The 24,346-nt window shown below is 33.8% G+C and overlaps 1 protein-coding gene across 2 annotated transcripts in view; it reads left to right on the top strand.

Annotated features, from left to right (window-relative positions):
• Nucleotides 1-24,346, top strand: part of COL4A5 (collagen type IV alpha 5 chain) — a gene marked incomplete at both ends in the record, with an annotated part of 237,249 nt that overhangs the window by 117,250 nt on the left and 95,653 nt on the right. For both annotated transcript variants that reach the window (XM_080719284.1, XM_080719283.1), the window contains 14 exons: nucleotides 5,100-5,144; nucleotides 10,488-10,532; nucleotides 10,701-10,763; nucleotides 13,261-13,314; nucleotides 13,877-13,903; nucleotides 15,338-15,418; nucleotides 17,582-17,644; nucleotides 19,237-19,272; nucleotides 19,362-19,403; nucleotides 19,568-19,660; nucleotides 21,588-21,641; nucleotides 21,732-21,788; nucleotides 21,992-22,036; nucleotides 24,030-24,083. In XM_080719284.1, the coding sequence (XP_080575410.1) occupies nucleotides 5,100-5,144; nucleotides 10,488-10,532; nucleotides 10,701-10,763; nucleotides 13,261-13,314; nucleotides 13,877-13,903; nucleotides 15,338-15,418; nucleotides 17,582-17,644; nucleotides 19,237-19,272; nucleotides 19,362-19,403; nucleotides 19,568-19,660; nucleotides 21,588-21,641; nucleotides 21,732-21,788; nucleotides 21,992-22,036; nucleotides 24,030-24,083 (759 nt within the window). The remainder of the gene's footprint in view (nucleotides 1-5,099; nucleotides 5,145-10,487; nucleotides 10,533-10,700; nucleotides 10,764-13,260; nucleotides 13,315-13,876; nucleotides 13,904-15,337; nucleotides 15,419-17,581; nucleotides 17,645-19,236; nucleotides 19,273-19,361; nucleotides 19,404-19,567; nucleotides 19,661-21,587; nucleotides 21,642-21,731; nucleotides 21,789-21,991; nucleotides 22,037-24,029; nucleotides 24,084-24,346) is intronic.

Below are 24,346 nucleotides of genomic sequence, written 5' to 3'. Positions count from 1 at the left end.
TAGAATTACTCTTTATTGTTGTGCTTCTATTTAAAAAGTAAAGATAAGCCTGGCATAGTGGCTCATGGCTGCAATTCCAATACTTGGGAGACTGAGACAGGATTGGAGGTTTGAAGCCAGTCTCCACAACTTAATGAAGCTGTCAGCAACTTAGCAAGACTCTGTTTCCAAATAAAAATTAATTAATTACTTAATTAAATAGGGCTTGGGGTATATATATAACATATATATGTTATATATAACATTTGTATTTATGTATGTAATTCCCCAAAGGACCTATTTATTCTTAAAAGTAAAAGGTAGTTTTGGATAGACAATATATTCACTTCATTCAAATTCATAGAAGAAAGGATACAAAGAAAAAATTCCTTCCAGTTGTGTTGATTAGTCAGTTACACGCATGTACTTTTAATTCCTTTATTTATAAGATAGCACATTTGAATTTGTTTTTCACATAATATAAATTGCAGATCTTTCTTATCAGTGCACATAGAACCTCTTCTTTATCTTTCATAAATGTATCTTATTTCATAGTTCATATAAGCCATAATTTAGTGACCAATCCCCTACAAATAATCATTTAGGTAGCTTTCAGGTTTTACTGCTACAAATAGTGCTGCTAATATGTATACCTTTGATTAGATATCATTTCACCAATACAGTATTAATTCTGTAAGATAATTTGCTGTAAGTGGTATTGCTGGATCAAAGAGTACACATAATTATATATTTTTAAAGATAATGCCAAATTACCCCTCTGAAACTTAGATTGTTTATCCTTGTTTCATCAATATACAAGAAGATCTACTTTCCAATAGCTTATCCAGTGCTATTATGAAAATTTTGGATTTTTGCCAATATGATAAAAAGTTATTTCTCAATGTACTTCAATTTACATTTCCCATTTTATGAATAAAATATACTTCAGTAGGTCGAAGACTCATTTGTCTTTCCTGAGACCTATATAGTTAGTATTATTTGTTCATCTTCCAACTGTATTTTTGGTCTTTTCATATTTCTCTGAGCTCTGTCTGATTCAAGGAGATTAGCTCTTTGTCTACACTGTGCATTGCATTATTTCCCCCTGTTTTTTCATTTGCATTTTAATATATATATATATATATATATATATATATATATATATATATGCATGTGTGTATTTATGTTTGAAACAGGGTCTCACTGAGTTGCAAAGGGCCTCACTAAGTAGTAGCTGAGGCTGTTCACAAACCAAGATCCTCCTGTCTCAGCCTCCCAAATGCTGGGATTACAAGCGTGCACCACCACACCCAGCTGTGTATATGTTTTTTTTTTTTTTTTTTTTTTTTTTTTTGGTGGTACTGGGGTTCCTGGAAGCCCTTCTACCTCCGGGCTACACTCCCAGACCTATTTTATATTTTTATTTGGAAACAGGGTCTCTTAAACCAGCGCGGCTGGCTTCGAACCTGCACGATCCTCTGGCTTCGAACCTGCGCGATCCTCCTGTCTCCGCCTCCCAAGCGCGGGGATTACAAGCATGCGCCACCATGCCCGGCCTGTGTATATGTTTTAAAAAGATCTTTTCTAGAGCCCGGCGTGGTGGCGTACACATGTAATCTCAGATCTTGGGAGGCTGAGACAGGAGGATCGCACAGGTTCAAAGCCAGCCTTAGCTACTTAGTGAGGCTCTCTGCAACTTAGACCTTGTTTTCAAATAAAGTATAAAATAAGTCTCGGAGTATAGCCTGAAAGTAGAAAAACCCTTAGGTTCCACCCCCAGTACCACCAAAAAAAAAAAAAAATCCTTTCCATTATATGTTGTGGAATTGGAGTAGTAAAAGCATTCCCACCATAAGATTATATAATAACTCTCAAATATTTTCCTCCAATATTTTAATTTTTTTTACATTTAAATATTTTACTCCTGTGGAATTCATCTGGGAGTATGACTTTTGATTTAAGGTCCATCTTTTTTTTTCAAAATGGTCTCACAAGTGTGTCTCAGTATCATCTTAACCATTGATTTGCAATACTACATTCAATATACAGTAGTCCTCCCTTATCTGCAATTTTAGTTTCCATAGTCACAATTACTCACGGCCAACCTCAGTGTGAAATTATTAAATTATTAAATTGAAAATTGTAGAAATTAAAAATTTATACATTTAAATAACTATTATCATATTTTATAATTGTTCTTTTTTATTTAGTTATTTTTAATCTCTTACATTCCCTAATTTATAAGTTAAACTTCATCATAGGAATACATGTATTGGAAAAGCATAGTATATATAGGGCTTGGTACAATCTATGGTTTCAAGCATTAAATGGGGGAGGGTCTTGGGATATATCCTTCTTGTATAAAGAGGGACTACTATATAACAAATTCACATGAATATATGGACTTGTTTCTGAACCCTCCAGTACTCTTTCAATGGTCAGCTTATTCATATATATAAACTATGTTAATAATTGAGGACTTTTGGGCTATATTTTTATATATGACAGGGATAATATCTTCTCATTGCCCTTGTTCTAATAGTTTTCCTAGATGTTCTTGCTTATTTATTTTCCCAGATAAATCTAAGAGCCAATGTCTAGGTTAAAAATACTCATTACTATCATTTTTGTTTTGTCAAATTTTTAGTTACATTTATATAGAATTGATGTTTTTCAGTACTGAAGGTTGACCTCAGGAGTGTTTTAACACTGAACTATATACCCAGATATTTTTATTCTTTATTTTGAAATGGAATATTAGTAAATTGCTCAGGCTGGGCTCAAATTTATAATTCTCCTGCCTCAGCCTACCAAGTAGATGGGATTACAAGTATGTGCCTCCACAAATGGGTAAAAATTAATTTTTTACATGTTGAATTCTATTAATCAAGAACATGATATACCTTTTCATTTATTCAGTTCTTCTTTTGTGAATTTCAGCAGTGTTTTAAACCCTTTTTCAGCCAGGCGTGATGGCGCAAGCTTGTAATCTCCGCACTTGGGAGGCGGAGACAGGAGGATCGCGCTGGTTTGGAGCTAGCCTGGCTGGCTTAAGAGACCCTGTTTCCAAATAAAAAAAATATAAAATAGGTCTGGGAGTGTAGCCCAGAGGTAGAAGGGCTTCCAGGAACCCAAGTACCACCAAAAATAAATAAATAAATAAATAAATAAATAAATAAATAAATAAACTATTTTTCCTCAGCAATCTTGCTCATTTCTTAAGCTCACTTGTAAATAATTTATCCCTTTTGTTTCTATTATAAATTGAATATTGTCTTCTGTTATAATCTGTCTTCTATCATATCTTCTTCAATATTACCTTCTATTAGTTGGTTTAAGAAAGCTGATTATGTTTTAACATTATTTTATACATATTTATCTTAAATGTTTAGTTAATAGTGGGTTTTTTATTTATGTTGTATTTTCCAAACATACAGTCATTTTACTAGTTAATAGAGGTATTTCTGTTTCATCCTAATTTTTTTAATGTGTTGCTGGGGATCAAACCTAGGGCCTTGTGCATGCTAACCAAATGCTCTACCACTGAGCTACACCCTTAGCCACATCCTTTTTAATTTGCATTCCTTTAGTTTCTTCCTCTTATTTAATAATGTTCCTTAGTATAGCCAGTAAAATATTGTGGCATCCTTGTCTTATTTATGCCTTCAATAGGAAGACAGAAAAAATATTAACTGAACAAAAGTTTTTCTAGCTAATTCACTTAATCTCCTTAGAAATACATTTGATATGGAAAGAGATTATTAAGCATTTTTAAAAGCAGAGTGTAGTTGGGAGAATAGTGGCCACCCTACCCCCAAAGAAATCTATGTTCTTATTCCCAGAACTTGTTTGTGTGGTCAGGTTGCATGAAACAGAATCACGTTTTTTTTATTTAAATTTTTAAAGAAAATAGTTAATAAAACAGGCAATTTTTAAAAATCTTTGTAATGCAGTTGTGACCCATGTGGATAACCTGTTTTGCATGGAGTTGACAGGAAAAGCTGGAGAGAAAATTTTATGTTTCTTTCTAAGTCTTAAGCTCTACCAGGAAGAAGTGCCTTATACAAAGCAATGGTTTAAAACAGCAAATTCAAACACAGTTTGCATTTGGCACAGAGATGATGCTACTTATGACCAACATAGCAAACAGATTGACCTAATATGAAAACTGCCCAGATTTTCAGCTCTTAGTTTGTTTATGCATAAATGATTAGGGGAATATCTATATTGCTGTCTCATATTTGTTTTCTCATGATTCATATTTAATTTTATGGATATGAAATTTCTTCTCTATGTTAGCAGTTTCCTTAGTAAATAAAAGCCCTTCTTATTTTGGGTCATACAATTTATCTTCTTTTTGTCTCAATAATAAATGCTTCTTCCTTGTGTGTGTAAATTACTCACTTTCACAGACGTTCACAAAAATTAAAGTCTCAGCCAGGTTTGGTATTGCACACCTGTAATCCCAGTACTTAGGAGGCTAAGACAGGAAGATCAAAAGTTTAAGAACGCCGGGCGTGGTGGCGCACGCTTGTAATCCCCGCGCTTGGGAGGCAGAGACAGGAGGATCGTGCAGGTTCGAAGCCAGCCACGCGCGCTGGCTTAGGAGACCCTGTTTCCAAATAAAAATGTAAAAATAGGTCTGGGAGTGTAGTCCGGAGATAGAAGGGCTTCCAGGAACCCCAGTACCACCAAAAAAAAAAAAAGTTTAAGAACAGCCTTAGCAAGTAGTAAGACTCTCATCAACCTAGAATGCTATTTCAAAATAAGAGTAAAAGCCAGGCACTATGGCTGAGACAGGAGGATCACAGGTTTCTGACCAGCCTCAGCAACTTAGTGAGGCCCTCCCATCAACTTAACGAGACCCTGTTTCAAAATAATAGTATTAAATAGAACTGGGAGTGTAGCTGAGAGGTAGAATACCTCTTGGTTCTACCCCGAGTATCACACAAAAAAATAAATAAATATAATGGGGTTGGGGCTGTAGCTTAGAGGTAGAAAGCCTCTGAGTTCAATCCCCGGTATTGCAAAAAAAAAAAAAATTAGTCTTTTATCAGGGGAAAATACTTATTTGAGGGCTCTTTTTAAACGAAAAAAGAACTAAATATTGTATTTTTCAGGGTGATGATGGACTTCCAGGACCACCAGGACCAAAAGGAATCAGAGTAAGCAATATTTACTGTATATCAAATGCTTTGATGGTGGAAACAGGTAAAAAACAAATGTGCTATTATGAAACAGCTAGAAAAGTCCCATATTGAAATGTAGGAAGAAAAATAGTCTTTAAAATGTTAAGACTTGGTATATGCATACAATTACCCTTTCATTTATATTTCAACATTTATCTTTATGTATTTAGATGCCTATTTAAATGAATGTGGGAGGGTTGTTAAGTAGCTTATGATTAAGAAATATGAAAGCAATAAATTTTAAAAATCAGTTTCTTTAAAATCTGTATCATAAAGTTAATTTAAACCAGAACTTCCCAAGCAGTGTTGATCATCTATTTCAGCTTGCTATGGTTCAGAGTACTTATCTTCTCAGTTTGTGTAACCTGCCATGTATCATGTATATTATAATCATTTTGTATACCTTGAAGTGATTAAGTCTGGTCTGAGCCACTGTTAAAGAGAACAACATTTCTTCAAATTTTAACATGCATGATTTTCAAGTTATCAGGTTCTTAAAATCAAAATATATCTCAAAACTAAAATGCACATTTAGTATAAGTTTTTCCTGAAAAGCTTCTAAATTGACATATATCTGACCTATTTTTTTAAGTTTATACAATATTTTTTTAAATTTTTTATTGAACATAAATAGTATACATTTAAACTATATTTGGTGCCCTCTCCCCCCCGCCCCCGTTTTCCCTTCCCCCCTCCCACCAATGGTTGTCCAGGTTAACCATGTCTTATTTATAATTTTACACATGTTCAGGTGTAGACCCTCATTAATCAAGATCGGCCTTCCTCCTCTTCTATCTTTCCATTCAAACTTAGCTAGTATTTCCCCTCCAATATCTGGAGTCCCACTGGTATCCTTTGTGTTTCCTAGTTTGGGCATATTAGAGGAAACATGTGTATCTTCTCCTTCTGTGCTTGGCTGATCTCACTTAACATGATGCTTTCCAGGGCTTTCCATCTTCTTGCAAATGATAAAATTTTGTTCTTCTTTATGGCTGAATAGAATTCCATTGTGTGTATTTCCCACAGTTTTGCTATCCATTCATCTGTTGATGGAGATCTGGGTTGGTTCCATATTTTGGCTATTATAAATTGTGCTGCTATGAACATAGGTATGCATATGTTGCTGTGTTTCTCTGAATTTAACCCCTTTGGAAAGATACCCAGGAGTGTTATAGCTGGATCATATGGTGGATCTATTCCCACCTTTCTTAGGAATCTCCACACAGATCTCCATAGTGGTTGAACTAGTTTGCACTCCCACCAACAGTGTAAAAGAGTTCCTCTTTCCCCACATCCTCACCAGCATTTGTTGTTGTTTGATTTCTTTATGCTTGCCACTCTGACTGGGGTTAGATGGAATCTCAGTGTAGTTTTGATTTGCATCCCCCTGATGGCCTATCTGACCTATTTTTTGAGAAAATAAAATAATAGTGGCTTGATGTGGAGACGCACACTTATAATCCCAGTTCTTGGGATGCGTGGATTTCAGGTTTGTGGCCAGCCTCAGCTGCTTATGTGAGACCCTGTTTCAAAATAAAGAATAAAAAAAAAATAGGGTTAAGGGTATAGCTCAGAGATAGAAGGCCCCTTGGTTCCATCCCCAGTACCAAGAAAATGGTCTCTTATCATGGGAAATTAGTTATTTGGGAGGCCACTTAACCTCTCTGCCTGAATTTTTGTGTAAGATGGGGATATTAATAATGCCTACAACATGGGCATGGTGGTGTACTTGTAGTCCCAGCATTCAGGAGGCTGAGAAAGGAGGATCACGGTTCAAAGACAGCCTCAACTACTTAGTGAGGCCGTCTGCAACTTAGTGAGACCCTATTTCAAAATAAAGAATAAAAAATAGGGCTGGGGGTGTAGCTCAGAGGTAGAATGCCCCTGGGTTCTATCCCCAGTACCACAAAAAAGTAAAATAGTACTGGCTTTTTGAAATTGACATTTAGTTTTTCCATATGTTAAATTAGAGAGATAAATAGCATACTCTACAAGGTCTCTTAGTTCTGAAATTGATGAAGTCCCTTATTTTGACTAAAATATATGGATGGTAACATTGCATATTTATGTATGTGACAAAACAACCTAATTTTCTAATCCTTCGATCTTCAAAAATTTAGTAGACATATAAATCTTAGATAAACATTTAAGCCAGTCTGTTCACTATGTATTTTTAAATAATCTTATTGGTGCAGTGTAGTCCAACACTATAATATAGTTTATACTGATGGTAACATGCATGCACATAACACTTGGTGAGCTTTCCCCTGGCTTCCCAATATATACCTTTGAACACCATATAGCTTGTCATATATGCTTCTTATGACTGGTATAGATAGATAAGGTACTAGTAAAATAGAAGAAACTCAAAACACTTAGTTTATTTTGGCAGTCGTAATTCTTTTTTATAATAAATAGACACAAATATACTATTAAAGCTCTTCATAATAATCATAATACATCTTATACGAGTTATAGCTGCCATTAACTCTATCTTAAGCTTTATGGAGGCAAAAGCTCTGCCATTCTGTCAATTACCATTTCCAAAATATCTGAGACTGTTCATAGTCCATGTCCCTCAACTTCAACTTCAGAATTATGTGGGAAAAGATCATCTAATAGTTCCAGGATCCTCAGGTCTCAGCTCCCAGGCAACCCTGGACATACAGATTTAAAGTCTTATTGTGGAAATTTTCAGTATATACAAAAGTAGAGAGTATATAATGTGGTTAGCCCCTATTTATCTATCTCTAGCTATAAAAATATCAACATTTTTTTTGGTGGTACTGGGGTTCCTGGAAACCCTTCTACCTCCGAGCTACACTCACAGACACCTGTTTTTTACATTTTTATTTGGAAACAGGGTCTCTTAAGCCAGCGAGGCTGGCTTTGAACCTGCGCGATCCTCCTGTCTCTGCCTACCAAGCACAGGGATTACAAGCGTGCACCACCACGCCCAGCAAATATCAACATTTTGATAATTTTGTTTAATCTTTGAGCCCTCTACTTATTTTGAAATGTTTAAAGCAAATCTATCACATCATTAACTCCACCAAATGAACACTTCACAATGACTCTGTAACTGATAAGCACATAACTTACCATTATTATACCTTAACAAATTGGGAGTCATTTTTCAATATACCCTTAAACTCAGCCCACATTCAAATTCCCTCAGTTGTCTCAAAGATGTCCTTTTGCAATTACTTTGCTAAAGACACAGTCCAAGCAAGTTCCATATATTGTCTTTTTCTTAAGCCTCTTTTTGTATGCCATTTGAAAAACTTGGTCATTTGTATTGTACTGCCTTCAACATTCAGGATTTGGCTGATTGCTTCTTCGTGATGCCATTTAAAATTAGTTTTTCTCTTTATTTTCTACAAATTTGATGCTGCCTTACAACAGGCACTAGAGTAGTTTCTAGATTATAAAAAGAGCTAGACCATTACTATTTGCATATTTTACGGTATGTTAATAATACTGTATTAAATTAAAGTAAATATAAAAACTAGCACTAGAGTGTTAGGTAGTATTGTACATTTACTATTGAATTACATCATGAGGCACAAATACCTGGCTATCCCAATTTTTTTGAGGCTGAGTTTAATCAGTAGTCTCAGGTAATGTTAGCCAGATTATTCAATTATAAACATCAACTTTCATTAAGTTTCACAATGACCAATCATGTCAATGATTTGTTCAGAGGCATTCTACCACTGAGGTACACTCTCAGCCTTTTTCAGTTTTTATTTTAAAACAAGATCTCACTAACTTGAGGAGGTCCTCACAAGGTTCCTGAGGCTGGCTTTAAACCTGTAATCCCCCATCTCAGCCTCCTAAGTATTGGAATTACAGGTGTGTACCACTGCGTCTGGATCAAAATGGTGATTTTTTAAATCTTTTCAATATTTTTAGGCAGAATTTTATTTTACCAGCTTAAATAATAACGAGCAAATGAGTTGGTACATCATCAATGTCTAGTGATGATCAAGGAAGAATTCTTTGAAGTTTTTCTATTGTAGATACATAGAATTTAATGTTTCTATCAATCATAGCCTGCTTCTCTCCCTCTCTCTGTCCCTTTCCCTACCCTCCCTTCCCTTCTCTCTCTGTCTCTCTTTCTTTCTTTACTGGGATTTAAAGTCATTTCTATTATTGAGATGTATCCCCAGCCCTTTTATTATTTTTAGGAGACCAACACCTCACCACCTGGCTTTTTTTTTTTTTTTCATTTTGAACACAGGATCTCTCAAAGTTCCTGGGGCTGGCCTCTATTTTGTAATCCTCCTGTCTCAACTTTCCCAATACTAGGCTCACAGGCATGCCTTGTTGCATATGGCTTCATTTTTCTTTTTGAAGCCCAGATTTTCTTATCCTTTTACTTTGGTGACCCTTCAAGTTGACTCCTGTCCTGTAACCTTTTAACAAAATTCCATTCATCTTTGATGACTTTCTTGCTTTTTGACAAAGGAATTTTCAGGCTACTCTTCCACATTTCCTTTTTAGATCTAACCATAATAATGGTGCAGTAACTAATCCTGGACATAATATTTCATTTAAAATTTCAGTGTTTTTGGAATAGATTTATAGATGTGAGTTTCTAGGTTAAGAGGAAAATACATGTGTGATTTTACAATGTATTTTAAAATTTCTGTCCATGATATTTAAAACCTCATTTGAAGTGCATGAAAGCATATTTTCCCTATAGAATCATGTACAGAGAATGTCAAACTTGTGTTTTTGCCAATCCTTACAGGAAAATTAAATAGAATAATTTATGGTGATGGCATTAATGTCCTCAGAGGCAGATCAGATGTTTGCTATCTCCTCTGATGAATATATTATTCATTAAAACACCAATAAAATTTAAAAAATACAAAACAGCAATAATAAAAAAAAACTTCTCTATGAAGGATACTGTCAAGAGAATGAAATGCCACAGACTGGAAGAAAAAATTTGTAAAACACACATGTGATAAAGGACTATTATTCAAAATAGACAATTCTTAAAATTAAAAAAAAAAACCTGGGGGAACTTTTATCTATTAGAAAAGAGATGTAATCCACTATTTGCTTGTTCCTAAACCCACTAAAAACAATCATCCCTCAAATAGGAGTTAATCATGTAGTCTTCTGTAAAAAAAACTTGAAATACACGTAGGGGTTTTTCTCTAATCTTTAAAAGAACAGTGATCATAATACTCATGGAGAAACATTTTGCCCATTTCTAATATAAATATAATTTTCATAATTACCTTAGCGTATAATATTTTTGTTATTTGTTGTCATTTGATTCAAGTAATTTATTGCTTCTTATAGGGTCCTCCTGGACTTCCTGGATTCCCAGGGACACCAGGTCTTCCTGTAAGTAAAATCTGGCCTTTTATTTTAAAATCCCTTAAGAAATCAGAGATAGAGCTCTTGCTTGTAGCTCTGTGTTCCATTCAAGACACAGTGATACATAAAACAAAATAAAATTTCTTATGAAGTTATCTAAGGAATAATATATGTGTGTTATGTCCCTTTTCAAAGGGAATGCCAGGCCATGATGGAGCCCCAGGACCTCAAGGCATCCCTGGATGCAATGGAACCAAGGTAAAATTTCTTCAACTTCATATGTTCGCAGTATACTTAATAGTAAGTGACTTAAAATGTAATGAAAGCAAAATGAAGAATGTTGAAGAAGACATATACTGGCTTCCTGTCTAGGACATGGGGTGGGAATGTTTTGAGTTCATATTTTCAATATATTAAACATCAATAATTTCTTCAAGAAAGTATAATTAGCTGAGATATATTGCATTGAGCTAAAATAACTTACCAAATCTTTTTTTTTTTGGCTTTTGTGTAAAGTTGGTTGAGAGTTAAAAAGTAATTAGGATATATGTGTTTGAAATATTATCAGTTCTTGAGAGTAATACTTGGAATTATTATTCACGAGTTTTTCCTTTTTATTTTTTATATTTTTATTTTTTTGGTGGTACTGGCGTTCCTGGAAGCCCTTGTACTTCCGGGGTACACTCCCAGATCTATTTTATATTTTTATTTGGAAACAGGGTCTCTTAAGCCAGCGCTGCTGGCTTCGAACCAGCATGATCCTCCTGTCTCTGCCTCCCAAGCGCCGGGATTATAAGCGTGTGCCACCACGCCTGGCAAGTTTTTCCTTTTTTTAAAAAAACTAGGTACATGTGTGCCTATACCAATCATATACTCCATTAAGATGTATGACTACAGTGTACCGATAAAAAAAAATTTTAAAAACTAGGTACAATTTAAATTTTGAAATATTTCATGTCTTAATTTTTAACTTGCTAAACCATTGATATGAAACCTGAAAATGTTTTTCCATAATCAAAAATGATGCACTTAGCAATTTAAAAAGAAAATAAATATTTAGATGAGGCCAAATTGTGTGACTTGTTTATATTGTCTTTAGTCACCATTTAGCTTTAATAGAAAATGAGGAAATTTTATTCTTTTTCCAAACATATATTGTAGCCTCTGTTCTTATTCTTTTCTTTTTTTCTTTTAGGTTAATGCAATATTCTATTCTTCTCTATATATCCTTTTGGCATTTTTAATTTTGCACATAACATTATGCAAAACTATTGGTGAAATTATCTATATTTTTCTAATTAATGGCATGGGCCAAGTTTTATATTAGGGTGCGCACATATTTAAAATAATATGGACAAACTTATTTGGCAATACAATGGCCATATTTTCTGATAATATCTGTAGTAAAAACTTGAAGGCAGTACAGTTATCTTCCCCTCCAATATTTCTCCAGATCATTGTTACCCTTGCTGATAATAACAACAACAATAATAATTTTTAAAATGTTTGGATGTATAATTCTTACTTGTCATTTCACCTGGGGCAATCTTTAGTGATAGTACCAATGTAAAGTTAGTTTGGCATGGGAGGTTAGTTTGTTGTTTGTTTGTTTGTTTGTTTGTTTGTATCAGCATGCCTTAAGCAAGAGAAAGATCACTAACCAAAGTTTTAAATTTGAAGACCAAATGTATCAACAATTAGCATAGTATACTGTGTTATTAAAGAGATCTTTTGTTTTTGTTAGCAGCACCATAGCAGATCTAATGGTTAATTTGTTTTTCAGGCCACCAATTATATGAACTACAAATTGAAAACAAGTTAAATGGATTTATTATACATAATTTTGGATTGATTATACATAATTTCGGATTACATTTTATTGTATTTATCACTATATAATATAATGAGAAGTCTTAAATTTGGAGCCTAGATGTATGGTGTTTTTTTTTTCTCTCTCTTTTAAACTTGATATTCAGGCCACTTCCTTTCTTCCTGGACCTATTTTTTCCATGTGTAAAAAGTTGTGGAGAGAGGGGTATTAGACTCTAACTCAAAAGCACATGACCATAGTAATTATACTCTTCTAAACCTTCTGACATGGTTATTTTTAGGATTACTATAGCATATAGGAATTTAAAAGGAGGTCACATTGGGTTCTTCCCTAGCAATTTTTGCTTTTGTTTTCTAAACCAAATGGCTGTATTAGTACTTTACAATAGTGAGTGAGAAAAAATTTGGTGCCTAGAAAAACATAATGACCTGCAATTTCTAGGACTATTGCTATTGTTGTCCTCTTGGTACTATTAATGGCCTTCTTTCTTACCATCTCTTCTTCTTTACAAAAATAATTTGAAATAGTTCGCAATAAAAGAAAAATGCAATTGGGCAGTTAAAATAAGAATCTATATAACATATGGGGAGGAAATTGGGGCAAATGATTAACTATTACATGTGATGATAGTATGGAATCTATGGTGTGATGGTTTCAAAATAGATTTGTCAGAAGGAAATGACTAGAGTAGATTTTTTTTCTTTATTTCAAATTGAGATGAATGAATAGGGATAAAAGTATCTTAGCAGGTTAAATTGATATGGATAGTTGATATTGAAGTAATTTAAATTGAAAGCTAATGAATTTTGGGGAATCTGGCATGTTTCAGAATGGTTTTTACATAAATCTTTTCAGCGAGTCATTGGTGATATCCTTATTCTTTGTTTCTTATTACTCCATTCTCTTTATTTTAACTCCTTCTAGGGAGAACGTGGATTTCCAGGCAGTCCAGGTTTTCCTGGTTTACAGGGTCCTCCAGTAAGTTATAAATTTGGGAATTATAGTGAACATAAGAATTAACAGAAGAAGCATAATTAAGGAGAGTAAGATCAATGCAATAATGTGGAACAATGTAGTGTATTTTAAAGTTGCAAACTAGATAAGGATATTTTATTTTATTTGCAGTACTGGGGACGGAACCCAGGGACATTCTACCTCTAAACTGTACCCCCAGCGCTATATTTTTAATTCTTTATTTTGAAACAGGGTCTCACTGAGTTGTAAAGGGCCTCACTAAGTAGCTGGGGCTGTCCACGAACTGCAGTCCTCCCGTCTCAGCCTCACAAATGCTGGGATTACAAGCGTGCACCACCATGCCTGGCTGAGAAGGATATTTTAAAGAAGTTGGTAGAGTAGGTTCCTGCTGGGCAAAAGCAGGAATTACATGATATTTAATATTGATGTTATCCTTACTTATCCTAAGCTAAATCATAATAAGAATGAGGCAGTTTATTTAGTTCTGTTCTATTTAGAAAGCATTGTGTTCTTTTGTTTACTCCCCTCTCGTATATATAAAATAATCCCTTTTCTTTTTAACAAGGGACCTCCTGGGATCCCTGGTATGAAGGTAAGCATCCTGTGCTAAGAAGGAGAACATTTTGATTCAAATATTTGGAAAGGTCCACAACTACAATAAGATAATGACTTGGACTTATGTGTCAAAAACTGTGTGTAAATGCACACATAGAAGCTATTCTTAAATAGATGTCTCTGTTCTTATGGTCTGAGTATTTTCTATATGGTGATATTCTTGAGAGTGTGCATATCAGATGCAAGTGTCTTTTCCAATGCTTCCAATCCTGGTTTTATACTTTGATACAGTTGACTATCTGCTATCTCTAGAAGAATTTTTCCCATGGCTTCTATGATGCTCTCTTTTCTTAATTTTTTGCATCACTGATTAGTTTGACATCTTCTATGAAAACTCATTCTGTCTAGCAAGCATCAAGACACATCCCGATTTCCTTCTTCTCTTCCATTCCCAGCAATATTATTAATGTCCATAGTATTAATTGCTGAATACCTACATTTATATCTCTAATTCAGACTTTTCTTATGAGTTAGATGCATGTGTTCAGCTGCCTACCTGACATCTCCACTCAATTATTTCTCATACATTCAAGTTAACATGTTCCAAGTTAACCTGTCTACTGCAAACAAATCTGTTTTTTCTCTGGCTCCCCATATTTAAAATTTGCATCACTATATATGATGAGACTTTTATCCAAACTTAAAACCTGAGGTTTAGTGTTCACCTATTTCATATACCTCCTTACTCCATTTTTTCACTGAATTCTATTAAGTTTGCCTGTAAAATGTATCTTAAATTCATCTACTTCTATATCCTCTGTCACCACACTAACGAGAAGGTCTCATCTAAACTACTGCATTTTGTTATTTCAGTGTGCCAGAGTCTTTGCTTTGGGGGTCTTTTGTACATACTATTTATACTGCCGAAAACTCTGACCCCCATCTTCACCTGATTGGTGCATCCTCATTATTTTTTAAGTCTCAACCTGAATATTACCTTCACAAATTGTCCTTCTTTGACTACCCAAATTAAATTTCTCCATTATTTCTTGATCACTCATTATTTTTGACCACTTCATAGCTCCTCATAGAGCATGTAATCTTATTTGATTACATGCTTACATGTAGTCTGCATTTCCCCCATTATATTGTTAACCCAATGAGAACAAAGGTGTGGTTTATTTTTTCATAACTTAATGTTCAGAACCTTAAAATTATTGACAAATACTTAATGTTCAATAAATGTTTTCAATAAATAAGTAACTGAAGTATCACAGGCTCCTAACAAATCTACTGTTCTTGAATATAGTCTGGCTAATTTTGCATTTTACTTTAAAAGCTAAATTTGATTATTAAAATTCTTGTACTATACTTAAAATGAAAAATTGAGCTGTCAGATCATTTTTGTTTCTCTTGACAGTTTTTATGTATAATATCTCTTACAGTATCTGTTGATGGTTTATTATTTTAGGGGGAACCAGGTAGTATAATTATGTCATCGCTGCCAGGACCAAAGGGTAATCCAGGATATCCAGGTCCTCCTGGAATACAAGTAAGCATCATGTGAATTTTTTTCTTTCTGTATGATTAATTCAGAGTACAACAAGTTTGGTGTGCTGGAACACACCTGTAATACCAGTACTTGGGAGGCTGAGACATGAGGATGGCAGTCTTGTGACCAGCCTCAACAACCTTGGGAGACCTTCTGCAACTTACTGAAACCCTGTTTCAAAAATAAAAAATAAAATAAGACTTAGTGTGTGGCTTACGAGGTAAAATGTCCCTAAGTTTATTCCTCACTATATAAAAATGAATCATATCAATTCCTCAGCCTTCCCACCTTCTACTTAAGTCATAAAAATTATCATCTGAAATTTGCTAGACATTACATGTACCTTTTACCTGAAAAGAAAAGCATTCTGGATCAGGGAGAATTTTAATAACCTCTGTTTTTTGTCTTTCTGCCTAGTGTCCATGGAAACGTTTGTTTGGGGGAATTAACAGAAGAAATAAGTTTCTATATTCTTATTCTTGTGCTCTGAGAATAGTAGGGTCTCCTATAAATGTTCTTATTAAATATAAATTGTTAGTCTCCCATTCAATATATTTTAAAATATCATTTTTAATTGGTGTATGTAATCATACATTTCAATGGGGTATAAGATGATAGAGGCATACATGCACACATCACTTTTTTAGCCCTTATGTATAACATAATTTTATGGTGGAAGAAATACAATTTGTATATGGTAAACATAAATGCAGTCTTAAGAAAATATTAGTTTAGCAAATAGGCAATATGCATAGAACAAGTATTGACTTTGGTTATTTATGGACTAGGAAGTCAATTTCTGTGGGCTTACTATTCATAAGAATGGATCCCTTTCCAAAGATGAAAATCAGGAGTTTCTTGAATTTGATCACTAAGATACAATGTTGCTAAGATAAATTTTTTCATTAGCTTCATTTCCATTCTTTACATAAAATTACCTATCTGTAGTCTGTTAAAGTTCATTCAGTCTTGATCTTTTATTTTGCAACTTTTATGAGTATTTGAAAACATAATAGAATGCATGCAAACTATGTGTACATTATGACTCAAAACTATTAAATGAACACCTATGAATATACACTACAGCATTTTAGAACTAGAACATTACAAATTATTTGGAATCAACCTCTATGCCTCTTTGCAGCCACATCTTTGGCATTCCCTCAAGACATAGCTGCTATCCTGATTTTTACACTGACTCTTAAAAATAATTTTTCTATATGCAATTATCACTAAACAATAGAGTATTTAGTTTTGCTTTGTAAAAATGATATAATAGTTGTATAATTTCTGCAATTTTCTTTTTTTTAATTATCCTTGTTGTGTATATAGCTGCAGTTCACTCAGTTTTACTTCCATTATAACTTTTCATTTGTGAATATACTACAATTTCACTCATTAGAAAATAATCTAGAGTTTATGCCTATGTATAGAATTAAAATAATTTTGCGGTACTGGGGATGAAACCTAGGGGCATTCTACCTCTGAGCTACACACCAAGTCCTATTTTTTATTATTTATTTTGAAACAGGGTCTCATTGAGTCACCAAAGGCCTCACTAAGTAGCTGAGGGTGTCTTTGAACTGCAATACTCCTGTCTCAGCCTCCCAAATGGTTGGATTATAAGAGTGCACCACCATGCCTGGCTGTAATTGCAAAATTTGTGAAGAAAATTTTTCATTTTAATGATGCTAAATTATATTTCATAATACTATATCATTCCCTTATCACTTATCAAAGTTATTCTCATTTCCCTTTTTGCCTTTAATCTTACTTATTTTAAAATTAGAGAGGATACTTTGTAAGTAGTAGCCTCTTCCTTCCCATTTTAAGCATAAAAACCCCATTAAATGTCCACCTTTATTAGTTTATTTTATAAACTTTTCGTAAGTGTTTATTCTACATTTGTTATCAAGCATTTCAAAACATATGATTTCTGAAAGATACATACATTCTGTGTAATTGAGTTCCAGTAAAGTTACTTAATCCTTCTATTTATATACATTTTAAATTTTTACTTATAATTAAGCTGCAGAAGTATAGAATTGTAGAATTTTGTGGCAACTTAAGTTTAAATTTCATCCATTAGTTTATTGTAAGATATAGTGAGAGGATTAGTTTTTGTTTTGTTTTTCATTCTTTTCCTTATTCGCTTTATAATAGGGCCCAGCTGGTCCCATGGGTATACCAGGACCAATTGGTCCCCCAGGACCACCAGGTTTGATGGTAAGCTTCTTCCTCTAATTTTATTTCTTCTCCTTTTTCTTTTTAACTTCTTTCAAATATATAGATATTATTTATAGTACTTGAATACATAATTCATTTTTAATTTCCTCAGTATACTTTTGTTATTTAAGGTTGATTTTGTGCTATGGGAAACAACGTGATCAGAATTTTCTGCACAACAGGAGACAAACAAAACTTCTAAAGACCTTGATTATGCCATTAGTTCTCTTACTACCTCTAAGATCACTCCTGTTTTCTACCCTAATAAATTATAAGTATTTTTACTCTTGTAATACTATATTTTACTCAAGTCATGTTTTGGACCTAGAGCTTTACTATTGTCCTCTTAAAAGGGCAAGAAAATTGTTTTTCAGTCAAAGTAATTTCTCATATGCCACTCTATCTTTCATATACCATATATTTAAGTGACAGTTTTCATTATACCTTTATAGATTGTACATTTTTGTTTGTGACAATTGGTCCTCTACTCTTGAATGAAGGAAATAATGTTTGGCAAATACTAGAAGAATCTACTAAAAAAGATTGTGATTTCTACTTTTCTGGTACTCCTTGGCAAAGGATTAGAAAGCCCCTTTGTTCAGTTTGTTTTAGTTGTAGACCTTATGCAAAGCAGAAGACTCTTGAACATTGTATTCTTCCTTAACTCTGCTCATAAAATGCTGTCTATATTATTAAACCTTGCAATTCCTTAGCCCTTGTGGCAACATAACCAATTCACTACATACCTCTGAATAGTTCTTCATTTAACTGTGATTCAATAAGTGAAGCAAAATCTTAGAAATGTCAGCAAGGCACAATATGTAAATTCATAGATCTATCGAGATTAATAGGTAATATACTTGGATGAACCAATGCTTATTTTTAAAAACTCGAAACATTCTCAAAAACACAGAGACCAATTACATAAAAAACTGTATACATGCTTTTAGAATGAAAGCATATTACTTTAGTGTACTTAAATTTAATCCATAATTTCTTTTTTTTTTTTTTTGGTGGTACTGGGGTTCCTGGAAGCCCTTCTATCTCCGGGCTACACTCCCAGACCTATTTTTACATTTTTATTTGGAAACAGGGTCTCCTAAGCCAGCGCGCGCGGCTGGCTTCGAACCTGCGCGATCCTCCTGTCTCTGCCTCCCAAGCGCGGGGATTACAAGCGTGCGCCACCACGCCCGGCTAATCCATAATTTCTAATAAGAGAAATATTGTATGTTTGTCCAAAGTAACTTTTTACTGATTTTTGGTGCTGGTAATACCACTTTTCTCTACCCATCCTAACTTTCTGTCCTTGCCCATTTCCATCCTGTCACCAGAAGTTTACACATTCATTTTTTTTTTTGTTTTAATTGACTTAAATATGTGTTTCTCACTAAAAACCAATGAGAGGGAAAAATACATTTTGTGTGTGTGGTTCTGGGGATCTAATGTTGGGCAAATAATTTAGAATGGAGTTGCATCTCCAAACTTGGAAATATTATTTTGAAGATCTTTTTCAGCCCTCGCTATATTAAACCAAATAATTTTTAAAATAAACATATTGATAGAATATTTTTATCCTTTTCTGTTCTTCTTAGGGCCCTCCTGGCCCACCAGGACTGCCAGGACCAAAGGTAATTTTTTCCTTATGTTTTTTTTTTAATTTAGTATAAATTATTTTCCTCATGTCAATGAGATTTTATACGGAAACCTCTCTTTTCAGGGGAATATGGGCTTAAATTTCCAGGGACCCAAGGGTGAAAAGGTAAGTAAAGAGAAAGAGTTGTTTATTCTGCCCTAAACTTTTTTCTTTTAAGTCATTTGAATTATCTTTTACCTTCACTTCTTGCAACTGAAATAGTTTATTTGTTATATTATTGTTCATGGTAGCTTATGAAATATCACAGTCTTATTTTGTCTTGCAAACAGGGCGAGCAAGGTCTTCAGGGCCCACCAGGGCCACCTGGGCAGATCAGTGAACAGAAACGACCAATTGATATAGAGTTTCAAAAAGGAGATCAGGTGAGTAGGTAGGGAGAAAATAAAAAAAACCGTGCTATGGAGATGTTAGTTTGTGGAGATTACACACAAACTAACACACATACATACACACATATATCAAAACATTTTATATATCATAAAATATATATTTGTCATTTATAACTTAATAAAACTGGAAAAATGAAATTAATTGCTTAAAATTTTGTTATAATGTGTTATAAGTTGGAACATGGCTCTATATGAACATACTTTTAAATAACAAAGATTTGGGATAATTAAAATTTTAAAAATAGATTTCTTGGAATATCTTTTACAACCACAGAATTTTTGTAATTAATCTTTTATGTACCATAGAATTTATCAATTTAAAGTATAAAGTATAAAATTCATTTTTGTTTGTTTATAGAATAGTGAAACTATTGCCACCTTCTAATTAAATAAAAGTCAGCATCCCTTTTCAAAACTCCAGACCTATTATTTATAATTCCCTTTATCTCTCCAAACTCTCCAACCCTATGCAGCCACTGTCTACTTCTTGACTCTAGATTTGCATAATCAGAAGAATTCATATAAATTGAATAAAATAGTTTGTGATCTTTTGAATCTGTGTTCATTTACATAGCATTACATTTTCAAGTACTTCATTGAATGTGGTTGAATAATATTCTACTATGTGAAGAGTAAATATTTTATTTACCCTTATATGGGTAGTTGGACATTTGGGTTTTTTCCATTTTGGGGCCATTTGAATAATACATGTTTGCATAAAATTAGGTCAGGGTAAGATATGTTCCAGGTCTGCGATTACTGTTTTTTACATTTCATTGATATGCAAGAAGAAAGATCATATTATCCCATAAGCCTTTCTTGTGTTTAGAAAGTTATTTGATACCTTGCTTCTACTGGAATAAAGTAAGCGACCAAATATATTTTTATAGTATATGTTTCCACCCTTCAACAAATGGTGTTTGCACATTTTTGTTTCAATTTCATTCTAATAAGGAAGTTAAAAATAAAGAAAAAGCTGTATTAAAACTCCAGCATCAATATAACTTGGGCTATTTAATTTTCTGTCAAAATTTATATGTGCCTGTGGCCTCCAAATATCCTATTTGAGGTATTCTTCTTGCCTATAAAATATTTTCTAAGAATAAAAGTTAGCTGGGCATGGTGGCACATGCTTGTAATCCCAATACTTGAGAAGTTGAATCTGAAGGATTGTGGGTTCAGGGACAACCTCAGCAACTTAGCAAGGCCCTCTGCAACTTAGCAAGACCTTGTTTCAAAATAAAAACAATAGGTCTTGGAGTGTAGCCTAGAGGTAAAATGCCCCTGGGTTCAATCACTAGTATCACAAGAAAGAATTAAAATATTTTCATTTTAAGTGTTATCTTATTATTTGCTTCAAAGTATGGCTGGGATACACACTATAGAAATAAGTGATGTGTGCAGGTATGCCTCTATGATCTTGCACTCTACTAAGATGTATGACTATAATGCACCAATGAAATATTTAAGAAAAGAAATTAAATGAAATGAGCAAAGATAGCTCTAGGTTCTTTTGCCTAGCAGATCTCAACTTAAAATTAGAAACATTCTAGCCAGGCGTGGTGGCGCACGCTTGTAATTCCCACACTTGGGAGGCAGAGACAGGAGGATCGTGCAGGTTCGAAGCCAGCCGCTCCCGCTGGCTTACGAGACCCTGTTTCCAAACAAAAATGTAAAAATAGGTCTGGGAGTGTAGCCTGGTGGTAGAAGGGCTCCCAGGAACCCCAGTACCACCACTAATAATAATAATAATAATAATAATAATAATAGAAACATTCTATTATTTTTATTTATATTAGTCTTTAGATTGTTGAAAATAGTTTTAATTGCCTCTAGTATTTACAGTGATAATATATATGGGAGTATTAATATTGCTTTCTTTTCTCCTACAATAATGTAGGGAGTTCCTGGTGAACGAGGGCCTCCTGGACCTCCAGGGATACGTGGACCGCCTGTAAGTAACCTAAAGCATTCTAGCATCCTTTAATGTGATGATGATGCACAGTATTCCACTAACCAATGTGAAACTATTTTATGTATACAGGGTCCTCCAGGTGGTGTGAAAGGTGAGAAGGGTGAGCCTGGAGATCCAGGCAAAAGAGTAAGTATTTTGTTCTTACTTCCTAAAGTCTACTTTCATTGCCTGGAAATATCACTATTAACATACTTACTCATTATAATAATGAAGTCTAAAAAATCTACTTAACATAGTCTAAGGTAGGGATAAAGCTTATTATGTTGTTTATCCTCATACTTCCTAACTTAATTCACATACTTGTGCCATCATTTCTTTGTACCCAATAGGGTAAACCAGGCAAAGATGGAGAGAATGGCCAACCAGGAATTCCAGTGAGTAGCTAAGATCCTTTCCTCCTATTAAAATTGGCAATAATTTTAGGTGGTAGAAAATCAGAATGACAAAGAGTTTGGAGTTTGGAAATCACTTAAATAAATAGAAATTATCCTTTCTTTTTCATATGAATTTGAGATACTTCTATTTTTAAGTCAGATTTATTTGGGTATAATTTATATACATGAAAATTAACCATTTTACTGTTTAAGTCTGTATTTTGACAAATGTATACTTGTGTAACTAGTACTATAATTAATAGTCCTATCGCCCTCAAAATTCCCCTCATCTTTTTATATTTATTTTTATTGGTACATTATAGTCATACATCTTAATAGAGTACAAGATGGTAGAGGCCTGTATGCACACATCACTCATTTAGCCCTTCTCCTTCCTTTTTCTCATGTTTGGCTTACTGATTGACTTTGAGATGTTTGTGAATCTGTATCATGTACATTAGGGCATTTCTCTCTTCCCCCCTCCTATCATCCCCAGTTAGGCCTCTTATTTGCTCCTCCTTTGTATAATTTTGTACTTATTCATTTCTTTATTTATGAGTTCCTGGCAACAGCTAATATGTTCTCTATCCCTGTATTCTTCCCATTTCAGAGTTTTGTAAGAATGTGAGCATATTATATGTAGGCTTTTGAATCATAATTTTTTACATAGCTCTGTACAGTTTGTTCCTTTTTATTGATGAGTAGTATTTGGTTGTTTGGGATGTAACAAGGTTTGTTTATGTATGTATTTACCAGTGGATATTTTAGTTATTTCTAGTTTGTCATTATAAATTAAAGTACTATAAATATTCACATACAATTTTTGTGTGAATATAGTATTTCTCAGTAGGAGTTTTGATAGATAATTCTAATAATTAGTATGCAAAAAGCAGAGGATAAAAATAAGATGCTTCCCAAACATTTATTTCAAGAAGCTTCAGTATCAAGAGTATTTATCTACTATATACACGAAAAAAGGTCTTCAAGAACAGATAGAATATTTGATGCAATCTCTAGGCCATTCCAAAGGAAAGGTCTAATTCTTTACAAGACAGGAAGTTAGAAATACTGAAATGAGAGAAACTGATTGGAAGATGATTTTACTTAACAGGCAATCTAACTTACAGACTGTAGTTCAAAATTGGCTTAAGAATATCAAATGGTACATTAAGAGGCACATTAAGAGCCTCAGTTGCTGTCTTTTAATGGAACAAGTAGTATTTATTTTCTGGTTCAGGCAACAAGAATATTTAATTATTATTATCTTCATCAAATTCCCCAGATTTTGGATTGGGGTAGCTCTTCTGTTAGCAGTGGAAGAGCCCAAGTCAACTCAAGTCAAAGAAAGCTAACTTTGCAAGTGAAATCCTCTTGCAAAACAGTTCAGATATGGACAGTTCTCTGTGAATGAGCTTTGAAGAGGTTCCAGATCTGTTCTTTTCCTTGCATAGTTTCTAGATTGCTTATTTTCATCTTGATTGTAAACTTGTAAGCTATTGGTTGTCTAGGCAACTGCAGAGCTGAGAAGGGGATGATGGAATAGAGCAAGTTAAAATTACATAGAGTTCAGTGTTTCTACCAAGATTTAACCTTTCAAAAACAAGAATTCTCCTTAGACTTCTGTACACTTTGATTAATTTCCACAGTTCTGAAAAGGTTGATTTCTTTTTTGTGTGGATCTAGGGATGAAACCCAGGGTCATTCTACCTCTGAGCTACACCCCCTGCCCTATTTTTTATTTTTTATTTTGAAACAGGGTCTCACTGAGTTGCAGAGGGCCTCACTAAGTAGATGAGGCTGTCCGCAAACCACGATCCTCCAGTCTCAGCCTCCTGAATGCTGGGATTAAAAGCGTGGGCTACCATGCCCGGCTAAAAGTTGATTTTGATGGATTATTGTTGTCAATGTTCTTATTGCTTCTATGCTGGAGAGGATTTTGAGGATTTCTAACTTTTCCATTTTTCCTGAAATTTCTCTATCCTCTTTTTTAAAGGGATTACCTGGTGATCCTGGGTACCATGGTGAACCAGGAAGGGATGGTGAGAAGGTAGGAATGTTAATACTTTTAAGAGGCTGATTTTATTCTGGTTAACATAATATTTTTCTCTCCTTAGGTTGAGTTATAGATGAAAGTTATAATTAACTACTTTCATATTCAAAACATACCTTCTTTATTCTTCTTTTGGTGTTGCTCTTTTTTCTTTTATACCCCATTCTCTAAGATTTCTATCATTGCCCTAATTCATAGTCCATATGGTAGAAATACATGAAGGATTATTGAACTTTAGGATACCTATTTTGAAGTTGGTG

Source organism: Muscardinus avellanarius (genome assembly GCF_963383645.1).
Source record: "Muscardinus avellanarius genome assembly, chromosome: X".
NCBI lineage: Eukaryota > Metazoa > Chordata > Mammalia > Rodentia > Gliridae > Muscardinus > Muscardinus avellanarius.
This window is presented reverse-complemented; position numbering and strand designations above follow the sequence as displayed.